The sequence below is a fragment of the Salmo salar genome, chromosome 28 (assembly GCF_965601325.2).
Source record: "Salmo salar chromosome 28, fSalSal1, whole genome shotgun sequence".
NCBI classification, from domain to species: domain Eukaryota; kingdom Metazoa; phylum Chordata; class Actinopteri; order Salmoniformes; family Salmonidae; genus Salmo; species Salmo salar.
In genome coordinates, this window is record NC_138318.1 from 16006639 (window position 1) to 16030734 (window position 24096).

At 43.8% G+C, this 24096-nt stretch overlaps 1 protein-coding gene across 6 annotated transcripts; it reads right to left on the reverse strand.

Annotated features, from left to right (window-relative positions):
• On the reverse strand, positions 1-24037 carry LOC106589523 (eukaryotic elongation factor 2 kinase). 6 transcript variants are annotated; one of them, XM_014179607.3, is made up of 20 exons: positions 23574-24037; positions 20285-20563; positions 19527-19598; positions 17836-17936; positions 16573-16633; positions 14907-14944; positions 13923-14094; positions 13679-13828; positions 12358-12490; positions 12091-12218; positions 10425-10656; positions 10034-10101; positions 9848-9925; positions 9478-9537; positions 9204-9278; positions 8636-8770; positions 8335-8523; positions 2928-3052; positions 2562-2740; positions 1-2414 (listed from the first exon to the last, which is right to left on the reverse strand). In XM_014179607.3, the coding sequence occupies exons 2-20, from the start codon at positions 20531-20533 to the stop codon at positions 2299-2301; spliced, it is 2361 nt and encodes a 786-aa protein (XP_014035082.1). In that variant the 5' UTR covers positions 20534-20563; positions 23574-24037; the 3' UTR covers positions 1-2298. The 6 variants fall into 6 exon arrangements, with proteins under 6 accessions (XP_014035082.1, XP_014035084.1, XP_014035083.1 ...); XM_014179609.3 differs by lacking the exon at positions 19527-19598; XM_014179608.3 differs by lacking the exon at positions 9478-9537.
• Positions 24038-24096: the final 59 nt, after the last annotated feature.

The following is a 24096-nucleotide window of genomic DNA, read 5'->3' on the forward strand; positions in this document are numbered from 1 at the left end:
TGCAATAAAATCATATTTATTCCAAAGTCAAGAGACATTTACATATAGCTACTTCCATGCAGTAATATACACAAGTATGCAAACAATGCAACAAGTGCCCTCTATTACAAAAGTGTTAGGCAAAACCAACACAAAGTAAACAACATTTGTTCATGAAATGTTTACTTCATGAATCAAACATTAATTAATGTGCTTGCTGAAGGCACGACCACTCTAGATTTCTTAAAATGTAATATGCATTCTTATTAGATTTCTTCCACCCGCTCTAGAGCTTAAAGGATTTAAGTTTTGAACTCAAAACCAACTTTAAAAACATACAACCAGCCCAAACCTAGATTGCTTGAGAATTTGTATTCATTTTAGAGCATTTATATTTTAGAGCATTTATATATATTTATTTTTTACATGATCTCCAATGCATTTAATGGCAATACAAGGGCCATTACCTTTGAGTTAATGGCCCTTTTGTTAAAAGTCAAAACGCATCTCCTCTTGAACCGTTTAAGGGTCTATTCTCATTGACAAGTATTAAGGAGAATTGAGGGATACTCGAGAGACATAATCGTAATGTAAACTTGCACATTTCTCACGTCTCGAACGCTACCTCCGGAGGTCGCGCACGACACTCGGCCGACCGTTGCCCCCCTCTAAGCAGGGCAGTGTAAGCAGAATTGTCTCGTTGAGCCCAACATTTATACAGTAAAAATACTAATAGCAGAGCAATGTTTTTGAAATAGCTGAAATGTATAGACATTTTCATTATATTTGAGAGTTGTTTTGTGTTCACCTTAACTTGCAGTAACAGCCCATTTCATTTCTGAAATTGTCACCGTATTTTTAAAGGCGTCTGCACGCGTCCCAGCCGAAAAAGTTTGGTAGAGTTCGTGCATATATTATGACGACATTTTGTGACGTTTCGGACTTCGATTAGTTTTTTTTGTTCTCGTTTGTTCGAGCACACATTTCTTTCCAGAGGCAAGCCGAAGTTTGGAGCCTAACGAAGTCTACTGTAGGTCAACAGTAGGGATTCTTCCATAAAGTCTGTCATTCAACGAGAGATGACTCGTTTTCATGCAAATTTTTTCATAAACAAATACTGTACCAAACATCCTAGTTAGATGTCAAATTGCAGGTCTAAGATCTCCTAGGCAAAAACATCAAAATTAATGACATTTCTTGAGTTCTTAGATTAATTCTGACTATTTTGAAGAAGTGTATACTTGCTACTTCATCTCAAAATGGACAAACAGTACTATTGGCGGGTTTTCTTTCTGTTTTTCAAGCGAATGTGTTTTAAGGGAGTATGTGAGCACACTCGTTCAGTTTGGCTAGCCGAGTTTGGCTAAGGGCCAGCCGAACTGAAGCACGCCTTAAGAAAGGGATGCTGTACAGTGTCAGGATGCTTAGCTATCAACTCCAACCAGACTTTGAAATCAACTTAGTGTGCTTGCATTCAGATTTTTTATACTATAACCATTTCATATTACCATATATTAACATGGGTTTGAATGAGACCCATGGAATAAGCTACAATACCAACTTTAAAACATTTAGGCTATCCCAACTTCAATTAATTTATATAAACTATCATGAAACTTCATGAATTCAATGCCAACCGTAAGAACAATGGTAGACACTTCCAATGCTAATTATCTGTAACAATTTCAGCTACAAATATTAACACAACTAGCTTTAACACAATTACTCTAAGTCTATGGGTATCTACTAGCATGCTAGCAGATACACAGACTTTGTCATTGTGCTAATGCTAGTTAGCATTGGCTCACAAAACGACCTCCAACTTCCTTCTTACTGGACACAAAGACATAAAAATGGTATCCACAAGTGCATCTGACTCTGGGGAAGTAGATGAACGGCCTCAATGAAAAAAATCCTAAAATATCCCTTTAAGCTAGCAAGCACAATTGTTTTCAGGAAATTTACTTTTCTAGTTTGAAATGGCTTATTTTCAGTTCGGTAAATTGCCTCTGAAATGCAACCATATTCATTAGTCCAAAGGGCAATGGGGACAGGAATAGAAAAGGGGAAAAATGTACAAGACAAGGACCAGACATAATTCCCTCTGAAGCACCAAGAAAGATAGCTAAGCCGGAGGACGGCTGCATAAAAGGTCATATACAGATCAAACAATCACACAGCATTTTGGAAATCACACAGTAAATGTGTCTGTAAACGTTAAACCATTAGGGAGGAAAATCCATCACAACATTATCCTGGGTGCCAGCTTGTTTCTGCTTTAGCCGATTCCTTTGGCCTGGCAGTGCCAGTCCCTGTCTCCTACTCCTCTTCCTCCATCATGCCCCAGGCCTCCTCTGCTTTCATATAGTACTGGTTGGCCAGTCGGCCCTTCATCGCCTCCATGGCTGCGTCTGCTGCCTCTGTGAACAGATCACCTGCACAGGAGAGAGAGAGAGAAAGTGAGTATTTGGTTAGTTACTGTAAGTACAACAAAGGTTATCACACTGAAGGCTCGAGTTAGGACTGTTGGCTAATAGTTCTAGGTTCTAAGCTCAGGTGTGGTTCTCTCTGCTGTATCTTACCTGCTCTCTGTGGGTCTGGGTCCAGGCTGTGGCCCCCCTCCTGGTACATCTCAGCCTCTCTGGCCAGCAGCCGGTAGCAAGGCTCATCCTGCATGCCGTCAAACTCGCCCCCCTCATCATAGTCTGTCATGTTCAGGGCACAGTTGTACCATCTCATCGCCTCCTTCCAGTCCTGGGACCTGAGAACCACAGAGAAGGCTTATAATAGTTTTTATAATATCCATTTCACAGTCCTGATCAATTCCAATCTTTCTCAGCCCTCTAGGTAGAAATCGCCATGTAGGCTAATCAATAAATATGGTGCCATTTTAGACACAGCCCAGCACAAGTTGATACTGTATCTGATATGTTCCACCAGTCTCTGACCTGTCTGGTGAGAGGTTGATGCCGGTGTCGAAGGCCCTGGCCACCAGGATCATGCAGGATCTGTGTCCTGCCTCAGCAGCCTGCAGCAGGAACTTAAAGCCCTTCATACGGCTCCCTGAGTTGTCCTGATGACAAGACAGCAACATATAGCATGTAATAACAGAGAGATTCAAAAAGACACCTCTCTAATACACATTGTTAAGTTACTGCCTTATTCGTAAATGGATAAAAAAAATAAAAATACAAATCCTCAATCTACACACAATACCCCATAATGACAAAGTCATTAATAACTTGATTTGAGCCCAGCTGTGGTAAATTCAATTGATTGTACATGATTTAGAAAGGCACACACCTGTCTATAGAAGGTCCCACAGTTGACAGTGCATGTCAGAGCAAAAACCAAGCCATGAGCTCGAAAATAATTGTCCATAGTGCTCTGAGACAGGATTGTGTCGAGGTACAGATCTGGGGAAGGGTACCAAAACATTTATGCAGCATTGAAGGTCCCCAAGAACACAGTGGCCTAAATCATTGTAAAATGGAATAAGTTTGGAACCACCAAGACTCTTCCTAGCGCTGCCCGCCCGGCCAAACTGAGCAATTGGGGGAGAAAGGCCTTGGTGACTCTGACAGAGCTTCAGAGTTCTTCTGTGGAGATGTGAGAACCTTCCAGAAGGACAACCATCTCTGCAGCACTACACCAATTAGGCCTTTATGGTAGTGTGGCCCGATGGAAGCCACTCCTCAGTAAAAAGGCACATGAAGGCAGCATTGTCGTGGCAGCATCATGCTGTGGGGATGTTTTTCTCAGCGGAAGTGACTGGGAGACTAGTCAGGATCGAGATTAGCAGAGCAAAGTACAGAGATCCTGAATGAAGTCCTGAGCACTCTGGAGCAGGTTCTCTGACTGGGGTGAAGGTTCACCTTCCAACAGGACAACGACCCTAAGCACAAAGCCAAGACAATGCAGGAGTAGATTCGGGACAAGTCTCTGAATGTCTTTGAGTGGCCCAGCCAGAGCCCGGACTTGAACCCTATCAAACATCTCTGAAGAGACCTGAAAATAGCTGTGCAGCGACGCTCCCCATCCAACCTGACAGAGCTTGAGAAGATCTGTAGAGAATAATGGGAGAAACTCCCCAAATACAGATGTGCCAAGCTTGTAGCGTCATACCCAAGAATACTTGAGGCTGTAATCGCTGCCAAAAGTGCTTCAACAAAGTACGGAGTAAAGGGTCTGAATACTTACGTAAATGTGATATTTCAGTTTTAAATTTTTTATTAATTTGTCATCATGGGTTATCTAATACATTTTTGAATAAGGCTGTAATGTATTTTTTTAAGTCAACGGTTCTGAATACTTTCCGAATGCACTGTAAAAAAAAAAAAACGAACATCTTATGCTTCACGGAGTCGTGGCTGAACGACGACAACATCAACCTAAAGCTGGCTGGTTATACAATGTACCGGCAGGATAGAACAATGGCGCCTGGTAAGACAAGGGGCGGCGGTCTATGTATTTTTGTAAATAACTGGTGCACGATATCTAAGGAAGTCTCAAGCCATTGCTCGCCTGAGGTAGAGTTTCTCATGATAAGCTGTAGACCACACTACCTACCGAGAGAGTTTATCTGTATTCTTTGTAGCTGTTTGCATACTGCCACAGTCAGAGGCTGGCACTAAGACAGCATTGAATGAGCTGTATTTCCCCATAAGCAAACAAGAAAACGCTCACAAAGAGGCGGCGCTCATAGTAGCTGGGGTCTTTAATCTGTTTTTACCAAATTGTTATCAGCATGTTAATTGTGCAACCACAGGAAAAATAACTCTGGACCACCTATACTCCACACAGAGATGCATACAAAGCTCTCCCTCGCCCTCCATTTGGCAAATCTGACCATAATTATATCCTCCTGATTCCTGCTTACAAGCAGAAATTAAAGCAGGAAGCACCAGTGACTATATCAATAAAACAGATGCTAAGCTACAGGACTGTTTTGTTAGCACAGACTGGAATATGTTCCGGGATTCCTCCGATGGCATTGAGGAGTACACCACATTAGTCATTGGCTTCATCAATAAGTGCATTGACAACGTCATCCCCACAGTGACTGTACGTACATAACCCAACCAGAAGCCATGGATTACAGGCAGCATCCGCACTGAGCTAAAGGGTAGAGCTGCCGCTTTCAAGGAGTGGGACTCGAACTCGGAAGCTTATAAGAAATCCTGCTATGCCCTGCGACGAACCATCAAACAGGCAAAGCATCAATACAAGACTAAGATCGAATTGTACTACACCGGCTCCGACGCTCGTCAGATGTGGCAGGGCCTGCAAACTATTACAGACTACAAAGGGAAGCACAGCTAAGCCAGTGACACGAGCCTACCAGACGAGCTTAACTACTTCTAGCTCGCTTAGAGGCAAATAACACTGAAACATGGATGAGACCACCAGCTGTTCCGGAAGACTGTGTGATCACGCTCTCCGCAGCCGATGTGAGTAAGATCTTTAAACAGGTCAACATTCACAAGGCCGCAGGGCCAGACAGATTACCAGGACGTGTACTGCGAGCATGCGGTGACCGAAGTGAAGTGTCTTCACTAACATTTTCAACCTATCCCTGTACGAGTCTAATACCAACATGTTTCAAGCAGACCACCATAGTCCCTGTGCCCAAGAACACTAAGGTAATCTGCCTAAACAACTACCGACCCGTAGCACTCACGTCTGGAGCCATGAAGTGCCTTGAAAGGAGGTCATGGCTCACATCAACACCATCATCCCAGAAACCCTAGACCCACTCCAATTTGCATACCGCCCCAACAGAGCCACAGATGATGCAATCTCAATTGCACTCCACACTGCCCTTTCCCACCTGGAAAAAAGGAACACCTATGTGAGAATGCGATTAATTGACTACAGCTCAGCGTTCAACACCATAGTGCCCTCAAAGCTCATCAATGAGCTAAGGACCTGGGACTAAACACCTCCCTCTGCAACTGGATCCTGGACTTCCTGACGGGCCGCCCCCAGGTGGTAAGGGTAGGTAACAACACATCTGCTATGCTGATCCTCAACACAGGTGCTCCTCAGGGGTGAGTGCTTAGTCCCCTCCTGTACTCCCTGTTCACTTATGACTGCACGGCCAGGCACGACTCCAACACCATCATTACATTTGCAGACGACACAACAGTGGTAGGCCTGATCACCGACAACGACGAGACAGCCTATAGGGAGGAGGTCAGAGACCTGTTGCCAGGACAACAACCTCTCCCTCAACATGATCAAGACAAAGGAGATGATTCTGGACAACAGGAAAAAGAGGACCGAGCATGCCCCCATTCTCATCGACGGGGCTGCAGTGGAGCAGGTAGAGAGCTTCAAGTTCCTTGGTGTCCACATCACCAACAAACTAACATGGTCCAAGCATACCAAGACAGTTGTGACGGGGGCACAACAAAACCTATTCCCCCTCAGGAGACTGAAAAGATTTGGCATGGGTCCTCAGATCCTCAAAGGTTTCTACAGCTGCACCATCGAGAGCATCCATCGAGCGCATCGGAGGGCCTGTTGTCCAGACCTCTGGCAGTCTCTATGGGTGTACACCACAGGGTTCAATTCTTGGGCCGACTCTTTTATATATATATATATGCGGATGATTTCCTGATCCACCTCTACGCAGACGACACCATTCTGTATACTTCTGGCCCTTCTTTGGACACTGTGTTAACTAACCTCCAAACGAGCTTCGATGCCATACAACACTCCTTCTGTGGCCTCCAACTGCTCTTAAACGCTAGTAAAACCAAATGCATGCTTTTCAACCGTTCGCTGCCCGCACCCGCCCGCCCAGCATCACTACCCTGGATGGTTCTGACCTAGAATATGTGGACAACTACAAATACCTATGTGTCTGGCTAGACTGTAAACTCTCCTTCCAGACTCATATTAAACATCTCCAACCCAAAATGAAATCTAGAATCAGCTTTCTATTTCGCAACAAAGCCTCCTTCACTCACACCGCCTAACTTACCCTAGTAAAACTGACTATCCTACCGATCCTCGACTTTGCCGATGTCATCTTCAAAATAGCTTCCAATACTCTACTCAGCAAACTGGATGCAGTCTATCACAGTGTCATCCGTTTTGTTACCAAAGCCCCTTATACCACCCACCACTGCGACCTGTATGCTCTAGTCGGCTGGCCCTCGCTACATATTTGTCGCCAGACCCATTGGCTCCAGGTCATCTATAAGTCTATGCTAGGTAAAGCTCCGCCTTATCTCAGCTCACGATAACAACACCCACCCGTAGCACGCACTCCAGCAGGTATATCTCACTGGTCATCCCCAAAGCCAACACCTCCTTTGGCCGCCTTTCCTTCCAGTTCTCTGCTGCCAATGACTGGAACGAATTGCAAAAATCGCTGAAGCTGGAGACTTGTATTTCCATCACTAACTTTAAACATCAGCTATCTGAGCAACTAACCGATCACTACAGCTGTACATAGTGCATCTGTAAATGGCCCACCCAATCTACCTACCTCATCCCCATATTGTTTTTAATTTACTTCTCTGCACTTTTGCACACCTGTATCTCTACTTGCACATCATTATCTGCTCTTTTATCACTCCAGTGTTAATCTGCTAAATTGTAATTACTTCGCTACTATGGCCTATTTATTGCCTACCTCCTCACGCCATTTGCACACACTGTATATAGACTTTATTTTTTTCTATTGTGTTATTGACTGTACGCTTCTTTATTCCATGTGTAACTCTGTGTTGTTGTTTGTGTCGCACTGCTTTGCTTTATCTTGGCCAGGTCGCAGTTGTAAATGAGAACTTGTTCTCAACTAGCTTACCTGGTTAAATAAAGGTGAAATAAAAATATATATATAATTATTTTTACATTTAAATCCTGACGGGTTGCATCACTGCCTGGTATGCCAACTGCTTGGCCTCCGACCACAAGGCACCTCAGAGGGTAGTGCGCATGGCCCAGTACATCACCAGGGCCAAGCTTCCTGCCATCCAGCCCCTCTATACCAGGCGGTATCAGAATGCAAATGGATACCCAGACTATTTGCAGTGCCCCCCCCTTCACAACTCTGTTGTCATCTATGCATAGTCACTTTAATAGCTCTACCTACATATTCACACTACCTCAAATAACTGGTGCCCCCGCACATTGACTCTGTATCAGTACCCCCCTGTATAGTCTCGCTATTGTTATTTCACTGCTGCTCTTTAATTACTTGTTACTTTTATCTCTTATTCTTATCTGAATTTTTTTAAACTACATTGTTGGTTAGGGGCTCGTAATTAAGCATTTCACTGTAAGGTCTACACCGGTTGTATTCGGCGCATGTGACTAATACAATTTGATTTGATTAAATACCTCTAGCTCCATCTCTGACAGTATATGGTGTGGCAGCTGTAGGTAACACTGTCCCAGGGCAACGATAGCCTCTAGTTCCCCACACATGGCGGCTCTCTCCAGGTGGTACATGGCTGAGTCCTGGTCCCATTGCTCCTCCTTGTCACAGAACCGACCAGCCTCGTGGTAATGCACCATCGCCAGGTGCACCTGGGGGAGAGGCCAGAGGAGATATAGTGTGTTTTTAGTGTGTGTGTGTGTGTGTGTGTGTGTTTTTAGTGTGTGTGTGTGTGGTGTATGGTCATGTGTGCGCGCCACTCACCTTCCCCAGGATGGACTTGCCAATCTTCCTCTCCAGGATCAGCGAGTCAAGTCTCTCCATCTCCACAGCAACACAGGATGGCCGGTGGACATGAGAACGAGACGAGTGGTAGACACTCCATTTATCATCTGTCAGCTGGACACAGACACACAGAGCTTAGGAAAGGACAATGAAGCACTGTATCTATAGTATTGCTTGTTCAAAGTAACAACTCAAGCACTAATGCAAATCATATTTCACACTCCAGACATGCACTAAGAGACGAAACATGATTCTGGTGAACAGGCAGTTAGACTGATTGATTGGTTAGGTGATTTGATAAGTATTGGGACAGGTAGACATGTTGACATGGACAGGCCAAACAAGGAATTAGACTAAAACACAGGGCTGCTGGTGATTTCTCTGTTGTGTTTCAACAAGTTTGCATTCCCTTTCTTGGGTGCACTCAAACTTTTGCCAATACTAAGCATGTATCGTTAGAAAACAAGCAAGTGTAAAATCAACAGCTGCTCCACACTAGAGGGAGAGGCCCGTGTTAGAGGGCTTCATGCAGAGGGCAGGGAATCACCGGTTGGCTGCTGGGGGTGTTTACGACAGGACAGTTTAAGTTTGGGTTAGGGGAAGATCTGCTGGGAACCTTTCTCTAGTAAGGAGACAGACAGCAGCAAGAACTCAGTTAGCTTGTGGATGAAGGCATAGATTAGATCGCAGGAACACTACACTAGTGAGCAAGGGGATAGTGGGTGACACAGAGGGATGAGGACAGGATTATGGCGATGGTGGCTTTGTTGATTATGATGATTATGGTGGTGATGAAGATCAGACATGGTTATTTTGTTTACCCGTCTCACACTGTCCTCGTCCGACTCAGAGTAGTATCTGTTGTAGCGGTGGGGGCGGGCCTACATGGTGACATCATACAGTATAAAACCTACTGCTAAGAGGCCATAAACAGAGCTAAAGAGAGGGCCAGGTTCACACTAACATAGCTATACAAAGGGTAATAGTTTAACAGCTTTTAATGCTGGTGAGTCAAGAAAGAATCCATGTCATGGTGAGCAAACATGAACAATAACTTTGGTGTCAGCTATAGATAAACAATACAAGACAAAAGAGGAAGAGTACCAAGTGTTACAGCATTTGACAGTTTCCATAAAGCATTTATGATGGACAGGCTCACTAAGACCAAGTGTTGGTGTGGAGAAGATGTACCCCATCTGCATGGTCGGTTGGGTCCCCTTCACTCCTCCTCTCACTTGGGCAACCACTGTCTCCTCCATTCTCTGAGTCCTACAGGAAGAGAAAAAACACAGCCCTCAGTACATGCCAACCAATCATAACTAATGTCATTCTTGTGATCAGAATCACCAGAGTCATTTCCACAAAGCCTTGACTGACCTTGTGTTCTGGGCTGTGGCTGCGGTTGTGTTTCTCCCGTTCATCCATCTCATTTATGAAAGACCAACCTGAGGATGAGAAACCAGACGTTAGATTAAAATGTTTAATGGCTGATAATATTTTTTTTTTTTAATCATGTTGAAGTAGTTCAACTATATCTCAAACAGAGCACTCTAGCCTAGGGTACCAAATAAAACTGTTTTGAAGTTAGTTTTATGGGGATTTAGGCATGCTATTTGGAAAATAATGCTAATGCTGGGCTGAAAATAAGAAAACAAACCCAGATATTGGGTCACTGACTTTACAGGCCCACAGATTACCTTCTAGATCTTCAAAATATGTGATACGTTTGTAATTTGGGTGAACCATAACCTCTAAAAACTGTTCTTACCCAGAGGAGACCTGCCCATGGAGCCCATAGAGAAGTGCTGTCCTAGTGGAGAGCCGGGGAAGGCGAGGGGCGAGCAGGGGATGGAGTCACTTATGTCACTCATAGAGTCGTCCCCAGACGAGGTCTCCGACAGGTGGGAGAGAAGTGGGGGCACACGGCCCCCTGATATAGTACGAAAACGAGTGAAACCACACTGTTCCTCACTACCCCTCAGTACCGTCTGGGCTGACTTCTGATTGGAGTAGAGGGTTGAAAATATTGTTAAAAGATGACCATTCTAAATAGCTGCATAAAAGCTGCAAACAGTGACCGAGGTCTTAGCCTGTGGTGAGGCAGTATTCTGTCTGATGTACTGATATCATTTCTGTGGTAATATGACAACTGTGGCTATACTTAGGAGATATGTGATGCAGTGTGTCAGCCACACGCCCTATGATTCTACTTCAAGATAATTTTACAGTGCATTTGGAAAGTATTCAAACCCCTTGAGTTTTTACACATTTTGTTACGTTACAGGTTTGTTCCAAAAAAGAATTGTTTTTGAATACATTTACTCAATGACAAAGCAAAAACAGTTTTTTAGAAATGTTTGTAAATGTATTAAAAACAGAAAACTGATGCTATTTTCAGGTCTCTCCAGAGATGCTTGATAAGGTTCAAGTCTGGGCTCTGGCTGGGTCACTCAAGGACATTCAGATACTTTTTTTTTATGTTCATCTTTCCCTCAATCCTGACTAGTCTCCCAGTCCCTGCAGCTGAAAAATATCCCCACAGCATGATGCTGCCACCACCATGCTTCACCGTAGGGATGGTGCCAGGTTTCCTCCAGACATGATGCTTGGCATTCAGGCCAAAGAGTTCAATCTTGGTTTCATCAGACCAGAGAATCTTGTTTCTTATGGTCAGAGTCCTTTAGGTGCCTTTTGGCAAACTCCAAGCGGGCTGTCATGTGCCTTTTACTGAGGAGTGGCTTTCATCTGGCCCCTCTACCGTAAAGGCCTGATTGGTAGAGTGCTGCAGAGATGGTGGTCCTTCTGGAAGGTTCTCCCATCTCCACAGAGGAACTCTGTCAGCGTGACCATCGGGTTCTTGGTCACCTCCCTGACAAAGGCCCTTCTCCCCCGATTGCTCAGTTTGGCTGGGCGGCCAGCTCTAGGAAGGGTCCTGGTGGTTCCAAACTTATTCCATTTAAGAATGATGGAGGCCACTGTGTTCTTGGGGACCTTCAATATGCATAAATGTTTTGGTACCCTTCCCCAGACCTGTGGCTCGACACAATCCTGTCTCAGAGCTCTACGGACAATTCCTTTGACCTCATGGCTTGGTTTTTTCTCTGACATGCACTGTCAACTGTGGAACCTTATATAGACAGGTGTGTGCCAATCCAAATCATGTCCAATCAATTGAATTGGCCACAGGTGGACTCCAATCAAGTTGTAGAAACATCTCAAGGATGATCAATGGAAACAGGATGCACCTGAGCTCCATTTCGAGTCTCATAGCAAAGGGTCTGTATACTTATGTAAATAAGGTTAAGGGTATTGTGTGTCGATGAGGAAAACTATTCATTTCATACATTTTAGAATAAGGTTGTAACATAACAAAATGTTGAAAAGGGGAAGGGGCCTGAATACTTTCTGAATGCACTGTATTTCTATGGTCTCACCAGCAGTGTGTTGGTGCAGTCTAGCTGGCTTTTCTCTGCAGTGGAGAGGTCAAAGGGTGTGAGCCCCATACTCTTACATATCTTATTACACAGGTGGGAGTGGAAGAACAGTGCCATGCCCCGCACACCTGTAACACACACACACACACACACACACACACGTATGTTGTAATCTATTTGAAAGTCTTTCGCTAGGTGGGTCACAATTCAAAATGTCAGTCTACCTCATTGTGTTGCTAACACTGACTGTGTGAGAGAAAGCCGTACCCAGGTTTCCGTCTCCGAAGTCTGTCCCCCTCTCTGTGTGGATCTGAGGGTCCGTGTAGAGGTCCCCCACCCCCTGGATGTCCACCACAATCAGCTGGTGGGCCGAACGTTCAAACGAGAAGTGACTGAATGCCTGCAGGCATAAAGAAAAATACTAGGGTTACCGGCAAACGAAAAAAAAATGGCGGCTTACAGATAATTTGGAAAGGTTGCAGGTTCACACACAAAGAACAAAGGGGAAAAAAGCATATATATGGCAAAGAGGTCAATGGAACACAAACCATGAGGGATAGAAGAAGGTAGAAGGCCCACAATGTGGATGTATTTGGCTGTTTTCGCTGCATAACATTAGAAGTTGTTCCTTTTCAGGTTTAGAAGAAGTGACTGCTAAATGCTAACTACCGCTCATATAAGCTGGTAGTATAGCTAACATCCAGAAATTGGTGTTGGTAGTCAGTCTTTTTTAACAGCAATGCAGTTGATTGGTGACGATTACAAACATGTATTGGGGTTGACATCCAACATGGCCATACTCGTATCCATAAATTGACAGACGGATCGAATGATATTAAATGTTTTAATATGCCTAAGTAGAAAATACCCATCTCCATGCACGTTTATAGACCAAACAAGCTGCAGATTAAACTCTGCGGAGGGGTGTGCATGTCTGACCCGTGTCTGTCCTCAACGCATTTACCATTTGATTTATGGGCTCCCGAGTGGCGCAGCGGTCTAAGGCACTGCATCTCAGTGCTAGAGGCGTCACTACAGACCCTGCTTCGATCCTGGGCTGTATCACAACCGGCGGTGACTGGGAGTCCCATAGGGCGGCGCACAATTGGCCCAGTGTCGTCTGGGTTTGGCCGGGGTAGGCATTCATTGAAAATAAGAATTTGCTCTTAACCGACTCGCCTAGTTAAATAAAGGTCAAATATCATAGAAGCAGGCTTGCAGGAGGCAGCAGCAGTCTGAATGATCAGACCGAAACAGAGAAGTGAAAGTGACCGGGTGAAATTATGAAGCGAGTCGACAGAGATACAGCTTCACTCTATCCAATCAGAGCAGCAGGATTAATGTACAGCAAATTAGCCTGTTGAGTTATTTAGACCATGTAGTGCCTCACTAGAATGAATGAGAAAGATGCGTGCTGGCACCCAAGAATTGGCAGGGATAATTAAAAAAAAGAATCAAGTCCTATTGACCTCTTTACCGCAATCTAACAATTGATAACAGACAGATGAAGATGCATCTTCGGGTTCTGCAGCTCAGGAGTAATCCATAAAGTTGGACAATACATTTACAGTAGTAACACCCACTGTACCTGTGGCGTGAGCCTGATGTTGTCATCCTTGACGAAGCCAGAGTTGGAGTTGTATTTGATGTACTTCCCCTCTATGTAGTGTTCCAGGTGGTACAGAGGTTTACCTGGACGCTCCATCATCTCAATCACACACATCTGCATGATGTCCACCTGGGGGGAGGGGGGGGAAAAAATCCACAATCCTATCAATCAATCCATCAATCAACGGGATGACTCATTGGTTAATTAAATGTTCCATCCATACTTGTTTGGGTGGCCTGTGGCGGTTGTACTCTTCTCCCCAGAGTTTGGCCTCCATCTGCAGCCTGACATCCTCAAAGTACACATCCCTGTCCACAGGCTCCATGTAGCGCTTCGTCACATAGTTACACGCACACTTCCAGTTACTACTGTGGGAGAAGTTAGAGAGCTTCTTCCTGCAGAAGGAAAGGAAATATGGAAAAAGAGGCATCAAAGGACAAGAACGGCACTGTACTAAAACGAAAGGAACGTTTAAAAAAGTAAACCCTGAAGAATGTTAGTTGTGTATCAGACTGACAACAAACTAAGATGGTATTACACAACTAAATCGTACAATATTCCTAAGGTTTTGGAATTGTGTATCTCTTGGGCAGTATATTTTTGATGATAAACCATACATGTTTTTTGTGGTTAGAAACAGTGTTTGGGCTTGTTAGTGGGTAAGGGTTTATTTCCTCATTGTGTTGTTTGTGAGAAGGATGTTCTTCTGTGGAAGGCATGGACTGCCAGTGGTCTGATCTAGACATGACGGATGTGAATTAGAATGTTGTCGTTATGAATTAGAATGTTGTAGTTATGGGATGTTTGGTTCCATCTGGATATCTATGTATTGCTCTAAGCTGGACTAAATGGGTCCGAGAGCGATATTTGTGGAAAGTGAATTGGGGACCTGTGCATCTTGTGCTGTCTTTTCAGACTGTATGGCAAATATGACTAATTATTCTGAACAATAATCAAATTAAATCCAAATCAAATTGTATTTGTCACCTTTGCCGAATACAACAGGTGAAGACCTTAACGTGAAATGCTTACTTACAAGCCCTTTACCAACAATGAGGTTCAATAAATAAAATTAAGAAAATATATTTACTAAATAAAGTAAAAAATATAATAACAATAACGAGGCTATATACAGGGGGGGTACCGGTACCGAGTCAATGTGCGGGGGGGGGGGGGGGGTACAGGTTAGATAGTGAGTGAAACTTACGTTCTGAAGCATTCCCTCATGGCCCCACGTCCAAAAGGCTGTGAGAAACAAAAATTACAAATCAATCATTTGAGAAAGTCAATCAATTCACCAAGCTTTTGTAAACGTTCACATTCAAGTAAACAGTGTCACTACACTGAACAAAAATATTTTAAAAAACACAACATGCAACAATTTCTAAGAGTTACAGTTCATATAAGGGAATCAGTCAATTCAAATAAATGTATTAGGCCCTAATCTATTGGTTTCACATGACTGGAAATACAGATTTGAATCAGTTGGTCACAGATACCTTAAAAAAATGTACTAAGAGCGTGGATCAGAAAACCAGTCAGTATCTGGTGTGACCACCCTTTTGCCTCATGTAGTGCGACATCTCATTCACAGAGTTGATCAGGCTGTTGATTGTGGCCTGTGGAATGTTGTCCGACTCCTCTTCAATGGCTGTGTGAAGTTGCTGTATATTGGCCGGAACTTGAAAACGCTGTTATACACGTTGATCCAGAGCATCCCAAACATGCTCAATGGGTGACATGTCTGGTGAGTATACAGGCCATGAAAGAACTGGGCCATTTTCAGCTTCATGGAATTGTGTACAGATCCTTGTGACATGGGGCCGTACATTATCATGCTGAAACATGAGGTGATGGCGGCGGATGAATGGCACGACAATGGGCCTCAGTATCTCATCACGGCATCTCGGAGCATTCAAATTGCCATTGATAAAATGCAATTGTGTTTGTTGTCCATAGCTTATGCTGGACCATACCATAACCACACCGCCAGCATGGGGCACTATGTTCACAACATTGACATCAGCAAACCACTCACCCAACCTACACCATACTGTCTGCCATCTGCCCTGTACAGTTGAAACCGGGATTCAGGCGTGAAGAGCACACTTCTCCAGCGTGCCAGTGGCCATCGAAGGTGGGCATTTGCCCACTAAAGTCAGTTACAACGCCAAACTGCAGACAGGTCAAGACCCTGGTGAGGACAACAAGCATTTTGTGGAGAAATTCTTTGGTTGTGCAAACCCACAGTTTCATCAGCTGTCCGGGTGGCTGGTCTCATACGATCCCGCAGGTGAAGAAGCTGGATGTGGAGGTCCTGGGCTGGCGTGGTTACACGTGGTCTGCGGTTGTGAGGCCGGTTGGACGTACTGCCAAATTCTCTAAAACAACGTTGGAGGTGGCTTATGGTAGAAAAATGAACAATCAATTCTCTGGCAACAGCTCTGGTGGACATTCCAGCAGTCAGCATGCCAATTGCACACTCCCTCAACTTGAGACATCTGTGGCATTGTGTTGTGTGACAAAACTGCACATTTTAGAGTGACCTTCTATTGCCCCCAGCACAAGGTACACCTATGTAATGCTCATGCTGTTTAATCAGCTTCTTGATATGCCACACCTGTCAAGTGGAAGGATTATATTGGCAAAGGAGAAATGCTCACTAAAAGTGATGTAAACAAATGTGTGCACAAAATTTGAGAGAAATAAACTTTGTGTGTGTATGGAACATTTGTGGGATCTTTTATTTCAGCTCATGAAACCAAAACTTTACATGTTGCATTTCTATTTTTGTTCAGTGTATATTACACATATATATGTTCTGATCAATAATACAATTATAGATTACTGATGATTTAGGAGCAGAGGCATACCTGGCCAGAAACCTTGATGTGCACTGTGTCTTGAGACCACGCAGCCGTGATAGCATTGTACCTGAGGAAAGATAAAGCAAATAACATTCACCAAACATTAAACAAACATTATTATTCCATTCTAATGGGCCAGAATTCTGGACTTGTGTAACCAATATGGTGATGACTAGAAAGTGTAACTTCTAGTGGTCTATGTACACTGAAGGGGTCAGGATTAGGACAGAAAATAGAAACAGAGTCCATGGATTTGTTCTGACCAGGACATGAGCTGCTTATCCTCATGTCTGTGGTAATAGGCTGCTATTCTTGTCAACCAACTGAGTGTGTTTACCAACAACAAACTCAACAAATATGCCTGTTTGTACTCTGTTCTGTGGGAATGCCATTATCACCAATATGATATTGACATTACGTCACAATAAATTAAGGGAACATTTCAAACATGCACACTGATATTGAAAGCTTGGTTTGTCTGAGACTGGGTCAGCCATACACAGATAAGAAGACACACAGCAGACCCAGAGGCTAAGGCTAATATTTACACGGTCCGTCCTGCCCTTCCATGCGTATTTCTCGGCCTAGAACTCTGTGTACCATGGTTGTCATATTGGGCGCATGGGAAAGGGAGATGGCACGATGCCAATAGCTAAGAGACCAGAGAGGCTTAGTAAGAGTAAGGTTACAACCGGGTTAAAATAAACCCATGAAAATAAATATGAGAGTGGATCCCAACACCAGACACACCTCTTCCCTAACCTGGCTCCGTCTAAGCAGGGCTTTGTCATACAGTATGAGGTGATTAGTAATACAGATAAACACGTTAGAGAATGCAGAAGTCTAACCCCTATTATCTAAGCGGGGGGGGGGGGGGGGGGGGCATCCCTCTAGTTGTTGTCCTGACTGCACTGCCTGAAGAATTTGGGCGAGTTCCATGTAATCTCAATGCCTGGAAAAATGTTCAACGTCTCAGGAACAACGATATAGCATTGTTCTTAGTTGTGCAGTGTTACTGGAAAGACTGACCCCGGAATGCACCTTTTGGCTTCAAACGAAGTGTTTTGGTGTGGGCAGGCAGCCCTGATATCTGCCACAAGGGAACTTTGTGCACTGGCCAAGAAAACTTGGAAGGGCCGTTGGAAATGAAGTGATATCATGTACTGTACCTTCAGAAAGGGCAGGGGTGGGGGATGGCGTGTATTTGTCAACAACTCTAGTACAGGGTAGGGATCAAGCCCACTGACACACAAACACAGGAATATGTACCTGTATCGTATGCATGGCTCTGTCTTGACTTCCTCCAGGTGAAACTCAGCCCATGGGTCAGGCATGGCCTTGGCCTTCTCTATGGCTCTTTTCCAGACCGCCTGGGACAATGGGAAATATGACCTACATTTTAGGTAACTATCACATTCACTGTGTAATACAGCTTATGTTAAGGGAAGCTGCAGACACGGGGGATATATACATGAAACAGACAGATACATTGTCTACACACAAACCCAGATAGCAGGATTAAAGCTGGACTCCTTAATGGTGAAACTGCCACGACAGTTTGCAATATTACAAAAACAAAGAAGTTACTGCAAACAACGAACAGTTTTTTCCCCCTCCGACATCATTTCACGCGCAATAGAACAGCAGAATATGTGCTGCCATTTTTATTTACCACATTGCGTAACGCTTCTCACATCCGGTTCATCAACAAAACAAATACAATAACACTGGTGGTGGGGCAGACAGTAGGGCTGTTGCCTTACTGCGGATTCCATCTTTTTAAGTGTCCTGACAGGTAGATTGCTAATCTTTCCGGTTCTGTGGAAGTGTTGAGGAACATGCAAATCACTCTTTTGAATTGATAGAGGAAAACAAAATACAGGCAGAGATATGGCAAACAGACACACACATCAACAGAGGATCATGAGAAGGTTGCTTCAGGAACTTTCATTATAAGAAAAGCGTAATCAATCAGGACATGATTATATGATACAGGGCCAAAAGTATTTTCTGACCAAATATGACCTACTAGAAGATTAAGAAGTCTCACACTAGCTGTCCTATCTGGCAGTCCCCCATGAGCCCTACATTGCACAATAACCAGATAATAACCACAGCCAGCACTTGGGCCAGGGGTTTTCCCAACCAAAAACTCTGGACTATTGTACTCCACTTTCTCAGAACTAACAGTGGTCCAAGTGGCATTAGCTATTAACGTAAACCTGTTAGTAACCTGAACCTCCCCTACAGTAGCACCCTCCTACTCACAAACATGTGGCATTTTAGGCTGGTGTATATTTAGCCTGAACTATTTACATTGATATATGAAGGTCATGTTTTTAACAGGCTGAAGGCCACTGCTGGTTGGTGAGAAACAGACACCAGATATTGCACGTCAGTCCCTGGCCACTTGAAGTGTGTATGTCCCTTCACACGTCCCAATTGATAGTATATACTGTGTCTCTGGTGCAGTTGAACCCTTGTGATGAGAGACACTATCTCCTCACAAAACTGGACCACCAGACATAAGATAGAGTAGTGGTAAACTATGGTACTAAATAAACAGCCTGCCTGGTTGTTGCTTTTCTACTGCACTGGAGCTGAAAATACATTTAGAATAAGAGAAACAATACTGTTTGTTTCAACCATTATCATAATGTGCTTACTTGCTGCTTATTACATTTACATTAGCCTAACTCTTCATAAGATTCCTTAGGACTGCTACATGGATTAGGGGAGATTAAAAATGACAGTTAGGTGGATTAAGGATCTAGATTTTTGTTTAATAACTAAAGGAAAAAACTAATTTATTGGGTAGGGAAATGATCATGCAAGTACAATGGAAAAAGAAAGGAGGAAGGAATCAATTATTTAAAGAGTAAATGAATGTTAGGAAGGTGATGAGGAAGGAAACAGTCACTGATGCAAAAGGAGGGTTAAATGAAACATGATTAACGTACCCGTGCATTGTCAGAAAACGCCCCAAACCCGACAGACTGTTGTGGAGTTTCTTTCTCCGTTTCTGTTTCATTCTATGTGGAGTAGAGAAATTAACTGTTTTATATCAGCAACTTAACCATACATGAGCAGCAGAGAAAAATACTGAGTTTAGTTGACTATGTTGTTGAACATTCCATGAAAATGGAATTCTTGGTCTTATTGACAGTAGAACGTGTTTTGGAACTTGGTTCCAACCTTGCGACCCATAAATTCTACATCTCTAACAGTCTTCCCAACTCTGTATGTTTAACTATAACTCTGATGAGGAAGGGCTATTAATTCCTTCACATCAAGCCCACTCTACAGGCTTGCCTACTGGATCAGAAGGCCAAGGGTCGCACTGTGAGAGGGATGTTTACATATGACATCATCATGTGAAGGGAGAGACGCTCTTTGGGTACTTACTGTTCTGAGAGAGAGAAAGAGCACACAGATGAGAGGAAGCTGAGCTGCTGCTGTCAGCCACAGCAGATGCACACAAACACACACACACACACGCAGAGATAGATATAAGGAGAAAGCCCTCTCTCTAAGGCAGAGTTGTTCTGACCACATCCCTAGCAGTGAGAGCAGGGGCACCATTTTGCATACTGACAATAGAGCAACAGTACAAAGCAACAAGTCAGCTCTTGTCCTGTCAGCTTTTGCCCAGCACACCATGGCACTTTCAGAATGTACTGAACCGTGTGAATATTGCACCTACACTACTGCTGCTCACCTTGTAGGAGAAGGAGTTTTTGGGGGAGTTGGACAGCTGCTTGCTGTGGACGAGATTCTTTAAATAGCCACAGATGTCTTCGGCCTGGCTGACAGGGTCGTCTGTGATTGGACAGATGTAGTAGTCGTCCTCGTCGCTATCGTAAGCGTCGCTAAGAGATGGGGCCCGTTGATCAGGGGTCCTCTGTTGCAGTGGGTTACGCTGGGCACTGCCCACCTCGTCCATACTGAACATCAGTTCATCCTCCATGTTGACTGGTAGGGGTGTGTGTGATGAGTACTGGGATGGGTTAACACAAGAAAACACACACACACACACACACACACAGATGTGAATACTAATGTACACACAGTGACAAACCGACAGATGGCTGCTTTTGAGTCAATGACAATCTAGCTAAGTGTGTTTAACTGTGTTCAATCAATCACAAATACAACAATTAAATTGTCCCATGTGGATGATAGTATTACTTTGAATACAGGAACAATTTTGAAAATAACAATATTACAACTATTTTATGACTAAGTCATAATCATTACTACAGGCATTACCATTTTAAAAAATGCAGTAGGACTGTAGGAATGCTCGGTCAGGGTTCACTCAATCACACCTGTCAATTCCGTGTCTATCTACAGACTGCAGTTCCTACAAGGTACACCTCCACGCTAAACGATCATTAGGCATTTCACTACACGCCATGCCCACATTTCAATCATTTTGGATAATGGTATAATTAGGGGTACAGCAACATCTTCCATCTTTAGATTGAGGTATGTTTTCCCCAAAATATCCCGAGCCGGTTCATTATAAAAAAACGGCACCACCATAATACATAACTCTAAATACACACCAACCACCTCTGTAGCCAAAATGTCAACATTTACAGGCCTACTTATTTTCTGCAACACACTCTCTCCTGACATTCTTAGCAAGCAAGTGCCAGCTAGGCCTTTTAACTTGACTACTGGAGACAATTGACTTCAGGAAAAGAGAGGCTATCAGCTGCTAGCGAATGATGAGGTCTATCTGCTAGCTAGTTATGCTGTTTGTTCGGCTGCTGACAACTGCCTCTTAAAAAAAAGTCAAATTGCCCCATTCTCTGTCTATAAGTGAGAGACAAACATGACAGATACATCTGAAATGTAGGCAAATAGGCAATACGGCCCGAGGGGGTTTGGTATATGGCCAATATACCACTGCTAAGGACTGTTCTTATGCACGACGCAACGCTACAGCCCTTAGCCGGGGAAACTTGGCCATATACCACAAACCCCTGAGGTGCCTTATTGCTATTATAAACTGGTTACCAACTAGTCAGAGCAGTAAAAATAAATGTTTTGTCATACCTGTGGTATACGGCTGTCAGCCAATCAGCATTCAGGGCTCGAACCCCCCAGTTAATAACAGTATTTAAACTCTCCGCCCAGCACATGCAGCCAGCACTCATATGACTGCGGACATGAGGCGGGGAATATTCATTGGTTCAAGAGTTTACGAAATTAGCTAATTTGATTTGCAATTCGATACATTTAAAATTAAAACATTGAAAATAAAGAAAACATTTAACTCAAAAGTTATTCATAAAATAAAATAAATTTAAAAAATCCATGAGCTGCGAGGGCACTTATTTTTAGGAGGGCAAAGGCGCAGATGGTCGGGCACAGGCCCGGCAGCTGTACATTCCAACCTGAAAGGTTAAAATGTATTTACTGCCTGCCTGAATCTCAGATCGGAACAGTTCTGGCTAACCCTTGTGTCAAGGTGCCTGCCGAATTGAGGTGTTTCCCACTGGGCAGCTGTATCACCGTGCCAGTGTTGTGCCGAAAATCTCCCCCCTGCCAGAGTTTCTCTCCCCCTCGCGTGAACACACTGAATTCTTCATTGCTATGACTTGCTTGCTAGTTGAGGTTTCTGCTCTTCCCTCGGTTGTCAGTTTTGCCTACATTTCACTGATCTTAGTAGCAGAAAGCATTTTTATTTTTGTCCTTCAAGGCAGCTGTCAATGATCACGTTAGGCTGCGATTCATTTTATTATGGAGGTTTGATCGCGGGGAGGCACCAGCAATGTCTGCAGTTTTCGGTTTAGCTATTTGTTTCAAGTGTATTAGTTTATAAATAAATCTACCAAAATTCATCATCTCTCCCATGTCTTATCCGACTAGTAGTTGTTCTTAACGGTTTATTGCTTGCCTACATTTTACTCCCTCTGTTTAATATAAACACACATATACATTCATTATTAATTTCGGTTGCCTATTTACTCTGATGTGTGCCACATAAAGTATTTGACTCTAGTTACAAAATTGGGGAGGGGGGGTTCGGTAAGGCCATTTTCTTGTCTGCCGAACCCCCCAACCACCCACCTTATAATTTCCTTAATTTGGTCACTAGAGTCAAATACTTTCAACAGAACAAATTTAACGTAAGGATAGGCAACCGAAATTAATAAGTGAACGTATGTGTGTTATATTAAACAGAGTGAGTAAAATATAGGCAAGCAATAAACAGTTAAGAACAACTACTAGTCGAATAAGACATGGGAGAGATGACGAATGTTGGCAAAGAGATGTATTTATAGACTAATACACTTGAAACAAATGGCCAAACCAAAAACTGCACGTTACTAGTGCCTCCCCGCGATCAAACCGCCAGAAAAAAAGTGTAATGAAACGCAGCCTAACGTGATCATTGACAGCTGCCTTGAAGGGAAGGACACAAATAAAAAATGCTTTCTGCTACTAAGATCAGTGAAATGTAGGCTAAACTGACAACCGAGGGAAGAGCCGAAATCTCAAATAGCAAGCAAGTCATTGCAATGAAGAATTCAGTGTGTGCGCGTTCACGCGAAGTGGGGAGAATTTTGGCAGGTGGATATTTTCGGCACAACGCCGGCAGTAGTTAACGTGGCCAAATATTTTCCTCCAAGTTTTTTTAAGTAGCATAGCAGCCTCCACGGAAAGTCTGTTTTTCACAACATCGGTACAGTGTCATTCGCCCCCGCCTATCGAGCACTGCTTTCCCGCAGTTCTGATAACGTTATGGAGTGAGAAGTAGCTTGCTAGTGTAGCCAACCCAACTCTCGCGTGGTACGTATTAGTGTGCAGGCGAGCGTCACGACTCAAATCCCCACACCACACACCCCCAGTCTGCTGTACGCTGATACTAGACCCTTCTCGCCAATTCACTTGTTAACAATATTATTGTAAAGAGCCAGGTTTATAAAGACATTTGCTGCAGTGCAGTTACGTAACACGTGTGTGCAAAGACAGACAGTACTGCTATTGCTTACCTAATCTGAACGGTGGACAGAGACTACTTGATGAAAATATGCATGCCCTGACAATCCTCCAACCTCCTCTTCGTCTCCTGCGGTTTGTCTGTCTGGCGGTATTTGCAGTTTTCAGGTAGTTGCTAGCTTGACAGTTGTTACTCCAGGTGCATGCCAAATCAGAGGACCGCTGCTGGACTGTGGTGGATTCTGGCCCTCCGAAATTGCCTGAGGATCCAGGGCGAGTCGCGCTTCTCTGTTTTGTTTGTTCCCTGGGCCACGTTCAGTTACCAAACGTTGTCGAACGTTGCACATATAAATATATAGAAGAACAAGACCAAGGATGCATGTTGCATCTATTCATGACATCTCTATCTGAAGATTCCAAAACGTTTTTTGTTGTTGAACGCGCCCTTTGGTCCGCCCGTCCGCCACCATGACTTGTACTCCCTGCACGTATCCTTGCAGTCTAGGACAGCCACAAAGTATTTCTGGGTACACCCATTCTTGTGCAGCTGGCAGCGAGCCAATATAAACTGCAAGT